Source organism: Cetorhinus maximus, chromosome 22, assembly GCF_964194155.1.
Source record: "Cetorhinus maximus chromosome 22, sCetMax3.hap1.1, whole genome shotgun sequence".
Classification (NCBI taxonomy): Eukaryota; Metazoa; Chordata; class Chondrichthyes; order Lamniformes; family Cetorhinidae; genus Cetorhinus; species Cetorhinus maximus.
The window spans coordinates 7,399,604-7,415,199 of NC_135900.1; the positions used below are offsets into that span (position 1 = coordinate 7,399,604).

Here is a 15,596-nt window from a genome sequence, read left to right on the forward strand (position 1 = left end):
GCTTGCTCGTTCATTTCAGGGGGCATTTAAGAGTCAACCACATTGCTGTGGGTCTGGAGTCACATGTAGGCCAGACCGGGTAAGGACGGCAGATTTCCTTCCCTGAAGGACATTAGTGAATCAAATGGGTTTTTACGACAATCGATGATAGTTTCATGTTTGCCATTACTGAGACTAGCTTTCAATTCCAGATTTACTAATTGAATTTATATTCCACCAGCTGCCATGGTGGGGTTTGAACCCATGTCCCCAGAGCATTAGCCTGGGCCTCTGGAATCTGTCTACACAGTAACCTATAAGCTTCAACCATAGCCCAAACCAAATATTTAACCACTATTTTGAAGGATATGATCAGCTTTACAGATTTAATAACACCCCATCAGTGAAATAAGCAAAATACTCCACTTGTGACACATTGTTTGCCCAGTCCCTGAGACAGCTGTCATTTAACAAATCATGTTTAAGCAGCACACATCCCTGGAACCAATTAACTTTGTGTCTCCTTAATTTATAGAACTTTTCTTTTGATAATGACACCGCCTTTCTGTGTAGGTGGCGTGAATCTTGGTGATAGTTTGGGAGGACTCACGGTTTATGCTAGCAATGAAGAGGACCCCTACGTCACTCTTAAAACCACAGTAAGTAGGAGCAGGAAGCTTCGCAGAATTATTCGCATTGGCCCATCCCTGCTTGTGATTCTTTTTCTTCGTGGCGCTGTTACAGAAATGTCTTTTAGTGATTAATGAATCTATAAGTTTAGTGCCTGCTGCCATCCTCCTGCTCTTGAGCTGCATGCAATGCTGCCGTACCTTGAAACTTAAACTAGCCATTTATGTTGTAGGACCAATATGAAGATGAGGATTTCAAAATCAAGCCCACTGATAATCTGATAGCTGTGGGGAAGGCCGACAAGGATTGCTGCAGCCTCGAGATATACGGTGAGATCGTCAGTCAATCCTCCTTCGCATATCAGATTATACAGCCGGAGATTCTTGTATTCTATCTTGGGAGAAGCTCTTGGGGTAGGCCGGTGTTGGAGAAGGTGAAATCATCTTGGGAGGGGGAAAGAAAAGCTGGTACAATTATTGCTGGCCTGAGTCCTCCCCCAGAATGTGGTTTAAATCTCTGTCATAGCAGGTCAAATTACAGTTTGGAGAGAACTAACCCAACATTCTCAATTCCCAGGAATCCTGTGCATTGTAGTGTCAGCTGTGGCTCAATGGGTAGCCCCTTTGCCTCTAAATCAGAAGGTTGAAGGTTCATGTTGCAGTCCAGACTTGAGTCATAAAAATCTGTGCCAACTCTCCAGAACTCAGGGAGTGCTGCACTGTTGGAGGTGCTGTCTTTTGGGTGAGGCACTAAACTACGGGGTGGACCTAAAAGTTTCCTGTGGCACTATTTTGAAGGAGAGCTAGGGAATTCTCACCAGTGTCCTGGTCAATATTTATCCCCCAACAAACATCACACTAGAAAGAAATAGATTATCTGATTATAATCACGTTGCCCTGTGCAAAATGGCTGCTGCCTTTCTTATAGTGACTGTACTTCGAAAGTAACATTATTGGCTGTAAAACACTTTGAGGTGTCCTGAGTTTATAAAACGCACTATACAAATACAAGTCCTTTTCTATTTGTTTGATAGTTATGAGGAGAGATTGGATAGACTGGGGTTCTTTTCCCTGGAGCAGAGGAGATTGAGGAAGGACATGATTGAGGTGTATAAAGTTATGAGGGGAATCGATAGGGTAGACAGGGAGGAACTTTTCCCCTTAGTGGAGGGATCAATAACCAGGGGGCATAAATTTAAGATAAGGGGCAGGAGGTTTAGAGGGGATGGGAGAATTTTTTCACCCAGAGGGTGGTGGGAATCTGGAACTCACTGCTGAAAGGGTGGTAGAGGCAGGAACCCTCATAACATTTAAGAATATTTGAATGTGCACTTGCGATGCCATAGCATACAAGGCTATGGGCCTAGTGCTGGGAAATGGGATTAGAATAGTTCGGTACTTGTTCGACTGGCGCAGACTTGATGGGCTGAAGGGCCTTTTTCTTTGCTGTAGACCTCTATCACCGTCTATAGAGTTTTGTTCATTCCTGTTGCATGGTGCTGTTGGTTACTGGTGCTGCATTGCATCATTTGTAGGTCCTATGCCAGATTTATTTAATGATCGGGAGCGTAGTGGAGCAGAGTGCAAAGCTCTGGTCAGTATATTGTGGTGAGCTGTGATGTCGATTAAGAAATGTGGGGTCAGAAACTGGCTTGTCAGAGTCCGCGTTCATGGGGGGAATGTTCCTGAATGTGGTTTGCTGTTGGACGCACTCACAGTGAATTGTCTCTTACAGTTCATAACCAAGAGGAGCAATCTCTCTACGTCCATCATGACTTGCTGCTGCCTGCTTACCCGCTGTGTGTTGAATGGCTCAACTTTGATCCAAATCCAGAAAAGCTCACAGGTAGGCTGCAGGAGGACGTCGCTCAAGAAAATTTTCATCTGATGGTTGCCTAATTGGTTTGCACCAGTTGTCGTGGAATTTTCTGGTCAGCCAGTGTTGCTCAAAGCCCAGACTATATAGGGCTGAAACCCTGGCTAGTAAAATGAATGCAAATTGGAGCTTTGTCTCCTGAGCTGCTGCTCACTCCCAGAACTTGTCTATAAGTGTGTTGGCAAACGCCTAGCCACTTCATCGGCTAATTAAAGCTGCATTCCATCCTTGTGATCTCCTGCCTCGCCCTCACCCTCTTCTCAAGCATACGTACAAACATACGAATTAGCAGGAGTGGGCCACTTGGCCCTTCGAGCCTGCTCCACCATTCAATAAGGTCATGGCTGATCTGATTGTAACTTCCCTCCTACCTTTCACCCGCTTGTTAATAAAGAGCCTATCTAGCTCTCCCTTAAAAATATTCAAGACTCTGCTTCCACTGCCTTCTGAGGAAAAGAGTTCCAAGTCTCACGGCCGTCTGAAAGAAAACATTTCGCCTCATCGCTGCCTTAAATAGGTGACGCCTTATTTTTAAACAGTGACCCCCTTGTTCTAGATTCTTCCACAGGAGGAAACATCCTCTCCACATCCACCCTGTCAAGACCTTATATGTTTCAATCATGTTGCCTGTCACTCTTCTAAACTCCAGTGGATACAAGCCTCGCCTGTCCAACCTTTCCTCACAAGAGAACTCACCCATTCCAGATATCAAATCTAGTAAACCTTCTCCGAACTGCTTCTAATGCATTTACATCCTTCCTTAAATAAGGAGACCCGTACTGTACACTGTACACCAGATGTGATCTCATCAATGCCCTGTACAACTGAAGCATAACCTCCCTACTTTTGTATTCAATTCCCCTCACAATAAACAATAACATTCCATTAGCTTTCCTAATCACTTGCTTGACTTCTCTAAGTCTGGGTATCTGCCCTCCCGCTCGCTCCCCCCCACCAATTGGTTGTTCTTTCGATTACACATTTCTTCTGCCGTCTCCGTTCTGTTTGTTTCCCTTTTTTTATTCTCTCGATCCTTTCTTTTCCAACTCAAACTTCTGTGCATCGTGCTGCTTTATCATAACTTTAAATGCAACTTTGGACTCTTTCCTGATCCCCGGGTTTTGTATGTTTTTTTCTTTCCCAAGACCTGTTCTATGGGTGTTAAGCCCCGTTCCCCGGCCACTCCCTGAGCAGATGTTTCGTTTGCCCTGAGCAGTTGATACTCTGTGTCCTGTTTTCCCCCCCCTCCATCTCGACCCCTGATTAGATTTTTCTCCTTGTAGGGAATTATGCTGCAGTGGGTAACATGACTCCTGTGATTGATGTGTGGAACCTGGATGTGGTCGATTGTCTGGAACCCGCCTTCAGCCTGGGTAACAAGAAAGCAAAGAAAAAGAAGCAACTCAGAAAGGTATTGAAGAGCTCGTATAGTTCACGTGCTGTGGGCAGCTCGTGTGTGGGAATTTGCTCCATGTTACTACTTGTTAATACTGACCAGCCTGACTGATAACCAAGGCCTGCCCTACAGTCCTAGTCCACAGGCAGCCAGCTCAATCCTCACCCTGTTTGTTAATCACAGAGCTTGTTTGGTTTTTGGCTTCACACTGTGTAAGCAACGGCGAGAGGGAGCCTGGCAGTATGGACCAGCTCCCTGCCCTTTTCCACTCTCTTGTCATCTCCCCCACCAGCCTGAACACAGGTCATTTAATGTTCAACATCGGGATTAATAATTGAAGAATCGACCCTGGCATCACCACATTGTACAGCTCCTGGCCATTGTGCTGTGCTTTAACGTTGGCTTCATCAGGGCAGGAGCCTTGTGTTTTCTGATGTGTGTGCAGACAGTCTTAACTGTTCACTCAAACAGCCAGACTGTACTGCTTGAGGCATGTTTCCCTGCAGGGAATCAACTGGTGAGAAGTAAACGTGAAATTTCTCATCAGTGGTAATTGATTATTTCAGGGTGCCGCAAGTGCGGAGAAAGGAGAGGAGGGACACACCGATGCAGTTCTTGACCTTTCCTGGAACAGACAGATCAGGTAATACCTACACTGCCACATTGCCACTTTCTTTACAAGCATGTGCAAACTTATAATGTAGAGACAGAGAATAAACGCAAATGCTGACCTCATTCCGTCATCGGCTGAGGTTAGCACCTTGTATGTCTGACAGGCAGCACTTGGTTTCACCACAAGGTGTCAGTATTTGATGAGAAATTAGCTTTGACGACTTTCTAAAAGCCGTGATTATATTAAAATTTGACTATGTTGCGTAACAACACATTTTTGTTCAAATACTTGTGTATAACACTAGTGAGTTCCTGTGTTTGTACTCTCACTTTCTCATTGATGTGGGTCTGTGTAATTGAACTCTGTCAGATTAATTAACTGGGGAATTAACAGGAGAAGCACCAATCTAACCAGCTGCCAGAAGATGGTGCTGTTGGTTTATTTTCCTTCTCTCAGTATTAGCTTAGTGCTAGTCACTAGAGGGGAGCGAGGAAGTGGACGGTTTAGTGCTACTAACTAGTGAGGAAGTGCTCAGTTCACTGCTAGTAACGAGTCAGCGAGGAAATGTGTGATTGAATGTGTGCCTCATGTCCATACAGAGCTGACTCTGATGATTGTAGCTCAAAAGCCAGAGTGATTGTTCCGGGTTTTGATTTTTTTCCCATAAGTACCTTAATGAGTTGAGCGTGTGGTAGAGCAAAATACAGAATAATTTAGCACAGGGTCATTTATTGTTGCTTTCTTGAAGGACAGAGTGCAGTTTGGATTTGAAGCCATCAATGACAATGCTGCTAACTATGTTTGTTGAATGGTAGGACTGTTCTGGCCAGTGCATCTGCTGACAAGTCAGTGATTCTATGGGATATGTTGCAAAAGAAACCTGTGACGACCCTCACTTCACATACGGACAAGGTAAGCTGAAGCAAACCCTTCCCTTTCAGTACTGCTGAACATCTGAACCCAGGGCCATGGAGTCCGCAACTCTCTAACTGGCCTTCCCACAAACCCGGGGTTCTGATCTCTGGCCTGCGTAACAATTACCTGTTACATTAGCTCACCCAATTTAAAGGAACTTCTTCGTACTTGGCTCTGTACTGCCGAGTGCAACCTTCTTACACCCTGCATGTTTCACCTCACCACTATTGGCCAAGCTTTCAGCCGACTGGGCCCTAAGCTCTGGGATCCCTTTCCTAGACCCCTCCTTCCTTCTGTGCCTCTTTCCTCCTTGAAGACACTCCTTGAAACCTACCTCTTTGACCAAGCTTTTGGTCATCTGCCCTAACGTCTCATTATGTGGCTCGGTGTCAGATTTTGTTTAATAATGCTGCTGTGAAACGCCTAAGGGCGTTTACTAGGTTAAGGCACTGTTGTAAGGCTGTGTGTCGGTTTGACCATTGAGTTTCTAGGTCAAACCTTTATCAGTTTTTAAATTGCTTGGGTCATTTTACAGGAGAGCGCAGTCACAGATTTCTGTGCTTGATCCCAGTGATAGAATGCCTTTCCAATAATAAAAACAAAATAACACACAGAACTATCAAGTAATCATTTGGTAGTACAGAACTTGAGTGTTGCTGAAAAAAATAGACATGCTGTCGAAGCTTTTCATCTTACACTCATCAGGACAATTCGCAAGAATACCAATAGTACTGGGAGCAACAAATTATACTGCATGAGAAGAGAGTGCTGATTGGCTGGCAAGTGGGCTCTGACTGGTAGAGGCATTGCCATGGAGAATGCAGCAAGAAACAGTTAACTGCCAAGCGTTTGTTCAAATTCAAACCAGGCAGATCGACTATGATCAGGGCATTGCCGTGAGGAATGAACCAGGGAATGGCTGTTCCCCAAGCTTTTGTTTGGTTGAAAAAGCTATAATGTGTGGACATGCTTTCTGTCTGCAAAGGACAGGGCCCAGCCAGAGTGTGAATATATGTAATTTCTAACATGTGTAAGTGAGCCACACTGCAAGCCTGACTGATCATTTTAAATTGGTTTTCAGTGTAATTCTTAGCACAATCAGAATTGTTTAGCAAGTGTTGTCCAATTGTGGAATCACATCAAATGTTGGACACAATGTTTTGAGTTTTGCACCCGTGCTAGGAAGGACGTGAAGTCCTTAGAGAAGATTTACTGGAATGGCTCTAGGGAAAGACTGGAGAAGTTGGGGTTGTTCTCGGCAGAGAAGGTTAAGAGGAGATTTGATAGAGGTGTTCAAAATCATGAAGGGTTTAGATAGAGTAGTTAAGGAGAAACTGTTCCCAGTAGTCGCAAGCCAGCGGACAATTTAATGTGACTGGCAAAAGAACCAGAGGCAGCACAAGGGAAAACTGCATTTAAAAGAAATGTGTGGGTTAGGACTTGGATTGCACAGTTGAGAAAAAAAGTTGCGGGGCTTTGTGGAAAGAACGGGGAGTAGGAGTATCTGGATTGCCCTTTGAAGGAGCTAGCACAGACATAATGGGCTGAATGGCATACTTTTGTGCTGTGCTATTCCATGATTCTAAAACCATTGGGAATACTAAACTAGTGCTCTCTGGTTGGGTACAAAACATTTTTTAAAAAATAAAATAATCTTGCAGTAAATTCAGCTGGGTTTCAGATGTACTGAACGCTGCAGACGTTTGGAATTAAAGCTGAGTTCTATAATAATTATCCTGCTGCTGGTGGGCAGTGGCTCTTTAGGATGTTCGTGTCTGGATAAACAAGAAACCCAGTGAAGGTGATGTACTTGCCTTGGTTACTGTACAAACCAAAGCGCTGGTGCTGCTGGCTGTGCAGCCATACTCTGTCCCCGGCCCCCAGGTGCAGCATTATACTCTGACTTTGCATCTCCCTGTGCTGAGAATCATCTTCATCAAAAATTATGGCCTGCGCCTCACTGAGATTTTTCATCAACCTGACCGAAATGGCCTTAAAAGGGTGCTTTCCAACATTGAAGGAGAAGTAGTAGGCGCCTGGGATCTGGCATGTGAAGAAGCCGCTCAGCTTGTTAAAATGTTTGCCAATGTTGATGTATTCGGTGTCAAATGTCACCGCTTCGTGCAGCAGATTCTCTGTGTTCTCCCCGAGCAGCGACCTTGTCCTGGCTGCGGAAAATGCAGAACGAAGGCTGTCCTTTGGCTGAGCAGCCGTTAGGCAGTTGAGAGAGGATTGGTTTCTTTTGGGTTTAGCGTTGGAACGGGAACAGGCGGAGGCGGTGCGGAGTGAAGGCAGACTGTTGGTCAGCCGGTAGGGTGGCAAATCTGGATAGACCAGGTAGCCAGTGAAGGTTGTGTATGGCCCTATGTTACTGTACAGAGCGTACTTTGAGCTGCCGTAGAGAAATAGCCAGACACTATCGCCTACGTCTAACCTCAGCATCAAGCTCTGGCTCTGCACCTTGCGGCTTTTTTGCCGATGTTCATCGAAGGCTGTCGCCTGCACCTCGTACCTGTTCTTCATCAGCATGACTGACAGCATCTTCTTTGGGTACTTTCCAACTGTGAAGGCAAAATAATAAGCCCCAGGAATTCTGCATACCAGCCTGCCTGTGTCCGGACGGAAGTCGTTCCCAATGTTAACCAAAAGCTTGTCGAACGTAACTGCTTTCCGGGGACCTCCCATCATGCTGCTGGTCCTGGCAGCGGAGAATGCTGACTGGTCATGGGGACCAGACGCTGCTGTAACTGACTGACGGTAGAGAGAGTCCACAACCCCTGTCAGCAGCACGAGTCCCAGAAAGACCATTTCGCCCTGAAAAGAGAAACGGATTTGAATTGACGAGGGTTGGGAGTAAGTGTTGGGCAATCTTAACAGCTAGATTTATGCTCCACTCAAGCCTCCTCCTAATGTTTCTCATCTAAATCTAAATATTGATTGTGTTTTCTCTAATCACTTTCATTTCACATGTTTCCACTCTGCCCATCATTTAATTCATTCTAGTCAACAAACCAGACCCACTGCATATTTTGAAGGTACATTGCAAACTGTGCCTGTTTCTAATTCTTAAATATCTTGAGAGATTTGTAATTGCGTAATGTCTTTTATATAGGGTAATAAGCACAGAAACAGGCCAGATGGCCCAAATGGTCTATGCTAGATTTATGCTCCACTCAAGCCTCCTCCTAATGTTTCTCATCTAAATCTATCAGCATAACCTTCTATTCCCTTCATGCTCATCTAGCCTCCCCTTAAATCCGTCTATAGTATTCACCTCAATCGCTCCCTGTGGTAGTGAGTTTCACATTCTTGCTGGGCAAAGGAGCTTCTCCTGAATTCCTAATTATTTTCTGGGTGAATATTTTATATTCATGGCAAACTCTGTGCCCACTAAAACCATTCATAATTTCAATGACCTCTATTAAGTTACTACCCTCAAACTTCTCTTTTCAAGAGGAAAAGAGATCGAGCCTGTTCCTCCTTTCCTGATGGGTATAATTGGGAATGGTAGCAGAGTGGTAATGTTACTGGAATAGTAATCCAGAGGCCTGGACTAATGCATTAGGAATAAAAAGCTGCCCTTGGTAACAGTAACAGATTGATGTCATTCAGTGAAGGAAATCTGCCGTAATTACCCGGTCTGACTCATACCCATAACAATGTTGTTGATTCTTAAATGCTCTCTGAAATGGTCCAGCGAATCGCCACAGTAAAGAGAATAAAACTGGACAGACACCTGACATTAATCTAGGTACACCCAATTGCCTGGAAGAATGCAACCTTCAGCAACTCTCACCAGCTTGACACCATCCAGGACAAAACAGTCCGCTTGATAGAGAGTAGTGATAAATGGTTGTTTTTCAGATTGGAGGAAGGTTTGTAGTGGAGTTCCTCACGGGTCAGTGTTGGGACCCTTGCTCTTCTTGATATATATTAATGACCTAGACTGTGGTGTGCAGGGCATGATTTCAAAATTTGCAGATGATATGAAAATTGTAAATGTTGTCAACTGTGATGGGGATAGTTTTGAACTTCAAAAGAACATAGACATGTTGGTGGATTGGGCAGACGAGTGGCAGATGAAGTTCAATGCAGAGAAGTGTGAGGTGATTCGTTTTGGCAGGAAAGATATGGTTAGACAGTATAAAATAAAGGGAGATCCTCTAAAGGAGGTGCAGGAACAGAGGAACCTCAGTGTATTTGTACATAGGTCATTGAAGATGGTATGTTGAGAGAGCAGTTAATAACGCATATAGTATCTTAGGCTTTATTAATAAGGGCATTGAGTTCAAGAGTAAGGAGGTCATGTGTCTTATACAAGTTCAACTAGTTAGTCCTCAGCTGGAGTACTGTGTCCACTTCTGGGCGCCATACTTGAGGAAGGATATGAATGCATTGGAGAGAGCACAGAGGAGATTCACAAGAATGATTCCAGGGATGAAGAACTGTAGCAATGAGGATAGATTGGAGAGGTTGGGACTGTTTTCCTTGGAGAAAAGAAGGCTGAGAGGAGACTTGATAGAGGTATTCAAGATCCTGAGGGGTATGGACAGAAATTGCTCCCACTCGAGACAATCAAGAACGAGAGGGCACAGATTCAAAATAATTGGCAAAAGGAGTAAATGTGATGAGGAAAAAAATTTTTCACCCAAAGGGTGGTTGGGGCCTGGAACAAACTTCCTGAAAGGTTGGTGGAGGCAGGCTCGATCGAGGCATTCAAAAGGGAATTGGATTGCTACCTGAAAAGAGTGTGTGCGTGCAAGGTTACGGTGATAAGACAGGGGAGTGGGACTAGGTGGAATGCTCTTTCAGAGAGTCAGTGCAGACTCGATGGGCCAAATGACTTCCTTCTGCACTGTAAAGATACTGTGTTCGGCATCCCCTCCATTGCCTTAAACATTCACTCCCTCCACCACTGGCACAGTGTGTACCATCTACAAGATGCAGTGCAGCAATTTGCCAAGGCTCCTTCAGCAATTTCCAAATCTGCAACATCTACCACCTGGAAGAACAGGAGCAACACATGCATGGGAACGCCACCAACTCCAAGTCACACAAAATCCTGAACTGTGTCGCTGTTTCTTCACTGTCACTTAGTAAAATCGTGGAACTCTCTCCCTAACAGCACTGTGGGTGTACCTACACTGCAACGGTTCAAGAAGGCAGCTCACCACCACTTTCTCATGGGCAATTAGGGATAGGTAATAAATGCTGGCCTTGCCAGTGAAGCTCACATTGCATGGATGGGGAAAAAAAGCCTTGCATTCCTGATGATATGCTTGTAAAACATTTTTGAACCCTCTCCAGTGTGTCTCTATCCTTTTTGTAATACGGTGATCAGAACTGTACATGAGACTAACCAAGGTTCGGTACAAGTTTAACATAGCCTCTTTCCAATTCTATCCCTTTTAAAACTTGTTTTGCTTTTCGATGGCTTATTAACATGTCATTACAATTAGTGATTTGTGCTCCCAAATCCCTTTACTCCTTTACACAATTTGCAATCCTGTTTCCCAAGTAATCTGTGACCTCCTTATTTTTCTTGACAAAATGTAATACCCCACCTATTTTGAAATTTCATTGCCAATTATTTGCTCATACTTCAAGTTTATTGCCTTCTGTAATTTGTTGCATTCTCCCTCTATTGACTGTCCCTCCCAATTTGGTGTCATCTACAAATTTAGAAATTGTTTTTGATTCCAAGTTCTAAGTACGAATTGTGAACAGCAATGGTCCCAGCATTGTTCCTTGTGGGATTCCACTTCCCACCTTCTGCCACTCTTTGTAGCTACCTTTTGCCCCTATTCTCCACTCTCAGTCTTGCAGCCAACTAACAGTACATTCTGCCACTTGTTTCTTAACAGATTAATGAATAAGGTCAGAGTGTGAAGTTATGTGGCACCTTATCAAATTTCTTTTGGAAATGTTAGATAAATTTCATTTCTTGCGTTATTCCTATCTATGATGTTTAACAGAACAGAGTCCTAGAGTTAACCCAGAATTTGTTTTTTGAAGTAATCTTGTTACTAATTTGGCACAGTTTGTGTTTTATTCAAACAGTAGGATTTTAAGTTGTGAAAATTACACCCAAAGTATGTTAGGATACCACCCATGGAGGGCACATTTGCACAGACCTTTGGTGTGAAATAAAGAGGGTGATTTTAACCCTGCCCACTCAGCAAGGACTGGACGTGTGGGCAGTTATACCACTCTCTTTCCCCCCCACCGCCACGCCCTGCCCGAGTTACCCACCAGAAGTCTGTCAGATCTTGGAATTTTAATCTGCTCCACTGGACAGGCAACATGGACTGAAACCAGCGGGGCCCTTCACAGATTCATGTCCCGTAGTGCTGGCACGACCAGAACCCAACTGCGGGTTTAACTGGGGCCTCAGTGGATCACAAACCCTCCAGGCCTCTCAAAGAGAGCTTGGGATTCCCGGGTCACAGACCTACCCATCCGGAGCACAAATCTCTTGTATGAGAATTGAATTGAGGTCCCAGGATTAGAGCAGCACGTGAAGTTGCAGCTTGCCTTGCAACCCACGCAGAGTTAAAATTGGGGCCAGGCTTTAGAAACACCTCCATTTTGCATAAAGCACCAAAGTATATGATGCTGTAAATGAAAGGGTCAGTCCATGCTGACGCAGTCATCCCAAAGATAAAGGTTGAAGTCGGTCACTAGACTGTACCCGTGACAGGGCAACTGCTGCCTTCAGTAGCTCCTGTCACCCGATGCTGGCTCTGGCAGCAGATGGCACGAATCCACTGGAAACACAGAAGGTTGTCCAGAATTACAGGTGGGCACACTCAACAGCTGGTTTGGGGCAGTGTGTTAAAGATGCTCAAACACAATCCTAGAAATAAATTTATGGACAGCGCTCGCTCTATTCACGAGGGGAATGTGAATCTTGTGGCAGTGTGAGAATGTGGTACCGCACTCCGTGGGAGTTACTGTACTTATGTCTTTAAGGACCTTGAAGATCTTTCTAATTTCTGGGGATGAAGAAGGGGAAGGAAGTAGTCCCTGTCTGTGGAATTGTTCCTCTGGACAAATTTGGGTACTAGGCTCTGGAAATACAAACCTTGAAAATGAAATGGGAGCTTGCAGGCCATGTAGCTGGTCTAATGATAGTATTGGAGCATTTACAATGAGCAGTGTTTCTCACTCTCATTTTATACATTACCTCCCTGCTCACTGATACGAGCATTTACACAGAACATTGATTCTCTGAAGATGAGTCATGGGCTCGAAACATTAACTCTGTTTCTCTCCACAGATGCTGCCAGACATGCTGCTGAGTTTTTCCAGAATTTTCTGTTTTTAATATATATTGATTCTGAGAGACTCCGTATCTGTCACTGGGAAAATCTGTCAGCTATCTTTCTAAAGTGTATTTTGTGAAGGAAGATAGAGCAATTGAAAAGTTAATAATGCTTCATTCCCGTAGCATCATTCATCATCAGAATTGAATTCCCACCTGCCCGTCATTTTTAGAAAGTACTAAAGAGCATCAGCATAAGCTCCATGTGTGGTGCTGGTTGTGCTATTAAATCTGATTCCATTTACAGTTCACAAAGGAGAGGATGGAATTGTAGCAGACTCCACAGCCCCAATTGACTGATTCCAAAAACATAATCCCCTCAGTCCCTCGCATATTTCTCTCATTCTCCCTTTAATGTGTCTCCACTTCTCCCTGGACAGTCCATTCCACATCTCTTTTGAAGTAGGTACGCCTTAGTTTGTTTTAAACTCCAGCCCATGTTCTGCAGAGTCTGTGGCACCTACAGCATGCTATTGGAGTTCCATTTATCAGTTCCCTCAAGAATCTTGAATAATCTCCCCTGAGCCTGCTCTTCAGAAGCATCAACAGTCTCAGCCACTTCATTCTCTGGGTTTGCAATGCAAGGTGTGAATAATAGATGCCTTGTACAAGTTAGTGAAAAAGAAAAACATCTTTTCTGGAATTCTTTGACCTACTTCAGTAAACGAGACAAATCACGCAGGCAGTTTTAACCTTGCAGTGATGTTCAACTGACAAAGAGAATACATCAATTGGTACTGTGGTTCTTTACACAAGTTCTGTGACCAAAACAGATTAAACCTATCTAGCCCCTACAAAACTCCTTCGGGAGTGTGTTCCATACAGTTTGATCACTTCACTGAAGTATTGTTTCCCTAGATTAGTTTTTGAACACCACCTCTCCACCACCCTCAGCTTCAAGCACAGGCTGTGTCCTCTCCTACTTTTCTGGACAAGGTGGAACAGCTTGTCATGGTCAATATTATCCATCCCTTTAGAATCCTATACACAGCAATCTTATCATTTCTTGCCTCCCTGAATCAGTTCCCTGGTTTAGCTGTTCCTGGACTGGAATCCATTCAAGCCGCAATGTTGCAGATTTATTAGCTACTGAGTGCACTTGTGTGCCCTGTTTAACTCTAGGACATTTGCCATGCTATAAACTGAGGCTGTGACTCCACTCTGCAAACTTAAACAGTCCAGTATCTAATTATAAATATGGAGTAAATATTCATTCAGCAAATTAAACATAAATCCTGCAGTATTTAGAAAAAGTATACTTACGAGACAGGGCAGCAGGATATTGATGCTGTGGGGTAAAAATATTGAATAATTAAAATGCAGACCAGTCTGATTTAAGCTTTGTTGCTGCAGGGTCTGAGCATAAGTTCGGTGCAGTTCTGTAAATTTCTCATTGCTCTGCGTTAGGTGCAGTTCTGTAATTCTAGTTAACATACTAACGTTTAGTGCCAAGTGAATAAAAGGTGCCATGTACCATTAAGAATGGGGATCAGCAAACTAAATTCCCAGAAGCATTCGCTTTGTCCATCAGCATTCCAAAGGTTTGTCATCTTTGCACCAGTACTGGAAGCTAATTCCAATATAAAATGAGAGTGTGGTCCTTACTCGGTCTGTGCTTAATATGACTCCAATCCCACGCAAATGATTGACTCTTCAGAGGAGGTTCACTAGATTGATTCCAGAGATGCAGGGCTTGTCTTATGAGAAGAGGTTGAGCAGTTTAGGCATATACTCACTAGAGTTTGGAAGGGTGAGAGGAGATCTAATTGAGGTAGATAAGATGCTAAAGGGGATCGACAAAGTAGACGTGAAGCGGATGTTTCCCCTTGTGGGGCATTCTAGAGGCCATAGTTTTAGGCTAAGGGGTGGTAGATTTAAATCAGAGATGAGGAGGAATTACTTTTCTCAAAGGGTCATGAACCTGGAATTCACTACGTCAGAGTGCAGTGGATGCCGGGACGCTGAATAAATTTGAGGAGATAGACAGATTTTTAATTAGTAACGGGTTGAAAGGTTATGGGGAGAGGGCAGGAAATTGGAGTTGAGGCCGAAATGAGATCAGCCATGATCATATTGAATGGCGGAGCAGGCTCGAGGGGCTGAATTGCCTACTCCTGCTCCTAGTTCTTATGTTCTTAACTGCCCTCTGCAGTGGACTGGCAAGCCACTCAGTTGTATCAAACCTACCACCAGTGTTTCAAGAAGACAGCTCACCGCTACCCACCTCAAGGCAACTCATGACGGGCAATAATTGCCAAGAACATTCCAAGAATAATATTTTTAAAATTATTTACTGCCTTTATGTTTAGGTTGTGTGCTTTGACCTTGTGTGGCTCACCTGCTGTTGTCATTGGCTAGAAACAGTGGCTTGGATTGGTGAGAGATTTCATACAAGTCTTAGGAAACTCTGAGCGGTGGTAAAGGTTACACCCAGTAAATAAATTCCTCTCTTGTAGTGAGCAGATCTGTTTGGGATTTCAGTTAATGGACCCAGGGCTGCAATGTAAACATCTTTAAAGTGTTGTTTCTAGTTGGGTGCATATGAGGAATCTGTTGTGCGTTTCAGTGAACTAATCGATTGTTAATACAAGATGTGAGGGAATTGCGATTTGATGTCGGAACAAATGAATCTGATCGAAGGCTGTCATGCAGAGTTAACCATCTTCTATCTAACTTGATTACCTTGTTTTTCTCAGTACTGGGAAAATACAGAAAGATTAACTTATTCCTTGTTTTTTTGACCAAGAACTTCAACTGACTTTGTGGGTTTCGCAGCAATCCCTTTCATTCGTGGTCGTCCGGTCTGATTCCCAGAAAGGGTAATTACTGGCTCTTGTGTGCCAGCATACAATTTGCCCATTAAC

At 44.0% G+C, this 15,596-nt stretch overlaps 2 protein-coding genes across 2 annotated transcripts in view; one reads left to right on the forward strand and one right to left on the reverse strand.

Moving 5' to 3' along the window:
• pwp1 (PWP1 homolog, endonuclein) overlaps positions 1–15,596 on the forward strand; it is a 36,499-nt gene that overhangs the window by 1,738 nt on the left and 19,165 nt on the right. The window contains exons 3-8 of the mRNA XM_078567718.1: positions 553–638; positions 842–938; positions 2,344–2,454; positions 3,768–3,895; positions 4,447–4,523; positions 5,309–5,405. Coding sequence (XP_078423844.1) covers positions 553–638; positions 842–938; positions 2,344–2,454; positions 3,768–3,895; positions 4,447–4,523; positions 5,309–5,405 — 596 coding nt within the window. The remainder of the gene's footprint in view (positions 1–552; positions 639–841; positions 939–2,343; positions 2,455–3,767; positions 3,896–4,446; positions 4,524–5,308; positions 5,406–15,596) is intronic.
• c1qtnf13 (C1q and TNF related 13) lies at positions 5,431–8,216 on the reverse strand. Its single transcript, XM_078567721.1, has one exon. It carries the CDS (start codon positions 8,214–8,216, stop codon positions 7,140–7,142), a length of 1,077 nt encoding a protein of 358 aa, XP_078423847.1. The 3' UTR covers positions 5,431–7,139.

Excerpts from the sequence above, each read along its gene's own strand:
- c1qtnf13 (XM_078567721.1), bottom strand. The coding sequence starts at position 8,216 with ATGGTCTTTCTGGGACTCGTGCTGCTGACAGGGGTTGTGGACTCTCTC.